General features: G+C 37.1%; 1 protein-coding gene across 1 annotated transcript; it reads left to right on the forward strand.

Moving 5' to 3' along the window:
* The first annotated feature begins 1396 nt into the window (after positions 1-1396).
* Positions 1397-4481, forward strand: LOC6558955 (probable protein phosphatase 2C T23F11.1). The gene is made up of 4 exons (XM_001983184.2): positions 1397-1639; positions 2007-2349; positions 2924-3257; positions 3326-4481. Exons 2-4 carry the CDS (start codon positions 2068-2070, stop codon positions 3715-3717), a joined length of 1008 nt encoding a protein of 335 aa, XP_001983220.1. The 5' UTR covers positions 1397-1639; positions 2007-2067; the 3' UTR covers positions 3718-4481.
* The last annotated feature ends 338 nt before the right edge of the window (positions 4482-4819 follow it).

Here is a 4819-nt window from a genome sequence, read left to right on the forward strand (position 1 = left end):
TAAAACCAATGCCAGAGTGCGAGAGGTAGAGTGGGTGAGAACGGGGGAGAAAGCGTACGGTACAGTTCTTTATCAGGCATGTTCTGCTTCTTCTTTCACTGCTGCTGTCTAAATATTTAATATTTCTGCGGTTTTCTTTTTGAAAAAAAAGCAAAACACAAAACAGATATCGAAGTCTCGAGAGCAGAGGCGGGGCTCGAAGTCAAAGGAGAGCGGAGGAGTAGTTCACTCGAAGCGCAACCCCTTAAAAAAAACTGGGAGCGCCACTGATCAACAGCAACAACAAACGAGCTCGCAATATGTTTAGCTGACGTCATTTGTCCTTGAAATCGTTTATTTGCCGCCGCAAAAACGAAATTCGCAAAAAATTCAATGCACTTGGCAGCGACGACTATAGCGGCAGATACTCCCCTCCCCCTCCTCTACATACAACGAAGCTGAGCAACACCAAACAAAACAAAGCAAGATAAGACACGCAAGACGAAGAAGAGTGCAGAAGAGAGTGAAAGCAGCAGCAAAAAGCAGACTTGAAACAGAAGCTGTGTGACAACTAATCATCCTATGCATTAATTGCCAAATATATAGATAGACAAAAATAAATCAACTAATTCAGGTTTTCTTGTGTATATCTATAATTTTAAGTCACGATGATTCTTGCGCTTTAATAAATTTTAAATAATTTTATACGTTGGTTATGGCATCGATACTAACTAAATGCATGATTGAAAGCTTATTGCAGTGACACGCGACAAGTGAATTTTGAACAAAAATGTGATTCTCCAATAAATATTAATAAAATGCACTCATTGCAGCTGCGGACTAATTTTTCTTAACAGTAAGAATAGAAAAACAAATTCTTGTTCCTATGCATATCCTTAATTTAAAATAATATTGATTCTGGTGTTTTAATAAATAAAAAAATGATATACATTGGTATTGAAAGCTCATTGCAATGCCACTCAACAAGGGAATTTAGAAAAGAATTTTATAAGAATAGAAAATGATTTCATTGTTTTTCGTTAATGAAAATGCATTAAATGCAGCTGCATGCTGACTGTTTTTTTAAATTAAATAGATAACAATAAGAAATGATTTTAATCAATGGTTATTTGGCTTTCACAAATTTTAAATCGTTTTATCCGTTGGTTTTGGCATCGATAACCAACGATTAGCATGATTGAAAACTCAATGCTGTGACACTCGACTTTAAAACCGATAAGTGGATTTTGGAAGTAATTTTGAAAATAATGTGATATTCTAATAAATTTGCAATTTTCTAAATTTTTCTTACGTTGATGAAAATGTACTAAATGCATTTTCCTTTAACTTAACTTTTTTTGTTGTAAGAAAAATACCCATATTACTATCGATAGTATTTTAATCGCTCTGGTTGCATTTACGTTCTTATCGATGACGACGAAATTGCCAAACATTTGTATTAAGTAGCAAATTTAAGCAGAAAAACAACAGAAATACACCTTATTAACTGTTTAACTGCTGTTTAACAGTAAAAGCAACAAAAACAAAACAAAACACGGCCGAATTACGAAACAAAAGCACAAAAGGAAAACAGCGTTTATTTTCTTTAATGTAGTTGTGCAAGTCAAAGGTTAATGCGTTTGGAGTAACAACAGGCGGGGTAAGTTTTTTTTAGCAATCATTTATTACTGATATCGATAAGCAATGGCAATGGTAAATTTGTTCACAATCTAATGTAGCAGGCATGAATGTGCATGAACACACAATGTGCAGTTATATACACTCTGCCAATGAGTCGAGTGCTTCTTATCAGGCATTTATTTGAACACATAGATTATACGAAAAAAAATTCAAAGTCGAAGTTGAATTTTTTTTTTGTGTTTTATCTGTTTGTTTGCTGCGGAACTTATGCGGCTCATATCATTCACAAGATAAATTAATCTCCACACACACGCACACACACTTTCGTGCAAATGTTTATCTAGCTGCCTGTTTATCCATCTCGTTTTTTTTTGCTACACACACAGCTAACTCAACTGTTTATCGGCCTAAATTGCCAAGCGACAGTAGCGCCATCTAACAGTCGCAATGGGTCAAACGCTGTCGGAGCCTGTCACCGCGAAGGAGTCATCGTATTGCCAGAATTGTCTGTATTGCGTCGGCAGCAGTTGCATGCAGGGCTGGCGCATCAACATGGAGGATTCGCACACACACATTTTATCGCTGCCCGATGATCCGAAGGCGGCCTTCTTTGCCGTCTACGACGGACACGGGGGCTCCACTGTCGCCCAATATGCCGGCAAGCATTTACACAAGTTCGTTCTGAAGCGACCCGAATACAATGGCGATATTCCCATGGCTCTGAAGCAGGTGAGTAACCAATGAATGATAAATAAATAATAGATAATAAATAAGTCAAATGGTAAATAAAATGTTGGTCCGACGATTAGCAGAAACCACACTTTGATCTAATTACGCGACGCATTCGGCAGTCAAAAACGGAGTATGTACAGAAATATTGAGAGATTAATTTTTAGTATATGCGAAAGAACGGACAATGCAAAACTTAGGATAAGCTAAACGAGGGCTGCCAGATTGTTACATTGCAATCATTTGAGTCTTATTTGCAACATAAAATATGTACTAAAAAATTATTAAAACACATATAAATAAAAAAGAAAATAAGTAATATAAAAATAAATAAGTAAACTATATAAAACAAGATAAATGAAATACCTAAAATAAATAAATATATAAATTAAATTAAATAAATTTCATAAGTAAAATAAATAACAAATAAAATTGATAAATAATAAACAAATTGGTAATAAAATATTTAAAAAAAAGTAATATAAATAAATGATAGGTAAATAAATAAAAAATGAATGAAGAAAGTAAATGATAACAAATAAGTAGAAAATATAATAAACAATTTTCGTGACAGGGTTTTCTGGACATTGATCACGAGATGCTGCACAATGAGTCGCTGGGCGAACAAATGGCCGGTTCAACGGCCGTGGTGGTGCTCCTCAAGGATAACATGTTGTATTGTGCGAATGCTGGCGATTCTCGAGCGATTGCCAGTGTAAATGGGGTCGTGGAATGGCTATCATCCGATCACAAGCCGAACAAAGCGCTGGAAACGAAGCGAATCGTGGAAGCGGGCGGCTGGGTGGAATTCAATCGAGTCAACGGCAATCTGGCACTTTCACGAGCACTGGGCGACTTTGTGTTCAAGCGAGCGAACAACAAAAAACCAGAAGAACAAATTGTGACAGGTAATTCTCAGAAAGAATGGCAAACAATTGGCAACAATAATAAACAAAGAATTATTATGTTAAAACAGCCTATCCGGATGTCGAGATACGACAAATATTGCCGGAATGGGAATTCATTGTGCTCGCCTGCGACGGCATTTGGGATGTGATGAGCAACGCGGAAGTCTTGGAATTTTGCCGAACACGCATCGCACTCGGCATGCAACCAGAGGAGATCTGCGAGGAGCTGATGACAAATTGCCTGGCACCCGATTGCCAGATGGGTGGCTTGGGTGGCGATAATATGACTGTTGTCCTCGTCTGTCTGCTGAACAATAAGCCGTACAGTGATTTGGTTGCACGCTGCGGGAACTGCTATAAATCCAGCTATCATCCAGATGCTGTCAATAAAGTTGAAACGGAAGCGGAAACGGCTCTGGTAACGGAATCATGCGATACGCCCATTGCAACGGAACTTTAAAAACAAACAAAAAATCAACAAAAACGACAAACAAAGAAAAACCGGCATTAAATCCGCTGCTGGCAGCACAGCTTTTTTTCCAACAGCGCCTTAAGTACTCTGTACTTTATATGTACTCGCTACTTTAAGTGTACTTAAAGCGACTGTTCTTATTAGTCTCCTGGTTAAGTTTGTGTTACAACTACTCGATGCTCGTCTGCGGACTCGTACTCGATACTTTAATTGTAGTCAATGATCAATATGTGTTTGTGTACTTAAAGCGCCTGCACAAATTGCTGTGGTGAATTACGCGAGTAACGAGTTCGAGTATCGAGTAGTTCTAACGCAAACTTGAAACAGGAGCGAAAGTTCTGCTTAAGTTTGCCTTACAACTACTCGATACTCGTTACTCGTTACACGTACAATCCTCCACAGCACTTTTTGTTTTGTTGCCCCAAAAAATTAATTGCTGTTCAAAAAGTAAGCAAAAAAAAAAAAGAATTGTATTAATCGTTTAGTATTTGTGCATTGAGAAAGTTCGATTTTTTTTGGGTTTGGTCTTTTTAAGAGAAAAAATTTAATATATATATAATATATGTGTATGTACTATGTAATAAAGAGAAAGGTTTTGTAGCGCCCAAGAAAAAAACATAAAAATTCGTTGTAAATTCCATTAAGTAAATTTCGGGATTCAAAGTAGTCGTCGTCATCTATGCTAGAAGCTTTTTTACAACGCAATAATAATATGAGATTTAAAATACACAAAATTAGCAAAAGCCTAAAAAGCTGAGCATGCTTGTTTTTGATTGGTTGGTGGGAAATGTGGTGCGCTGCTGGAACGTTTCAACTTACGTGTTTGGTTGGGAGTGTGGTGAGCTTATCTATGGGCAGCTTCAAACTTGCAACGTTTTGACTTACGTGATTTCCATTTTTATGCCCAGTTGTTGGGTGTGGTGAGTTTATCTATGCCCTAGCTGGAAGTAAGTTGGAACGTTTGGAGTGAGTCTGTTGTTGTTGTGTACACAGCAGCATTTGCTGGTTTATGTTTTTCTTTTATTGGTTGACATGTTTTTCATAATCGTTTCTCGTTTCGTTTCATTTCATTTCGTTTCGTTTCGTTTCC

Source organism: Drosophila grimshawi, unplaced genomic scaffold (assembly GCF_018153295.1).
Source record: "Drosophila grimshawi isolate 15287-2541.00 unplaced genomic scaffold, ASM1815329v1 contig_44, whole genome shotgun sequence".
NCBI lineage: Eukaryota > Metazoa > Arthropoda > Insecta > Diptera > Drosophilidae > Drosophila > Drosophila grimshawi.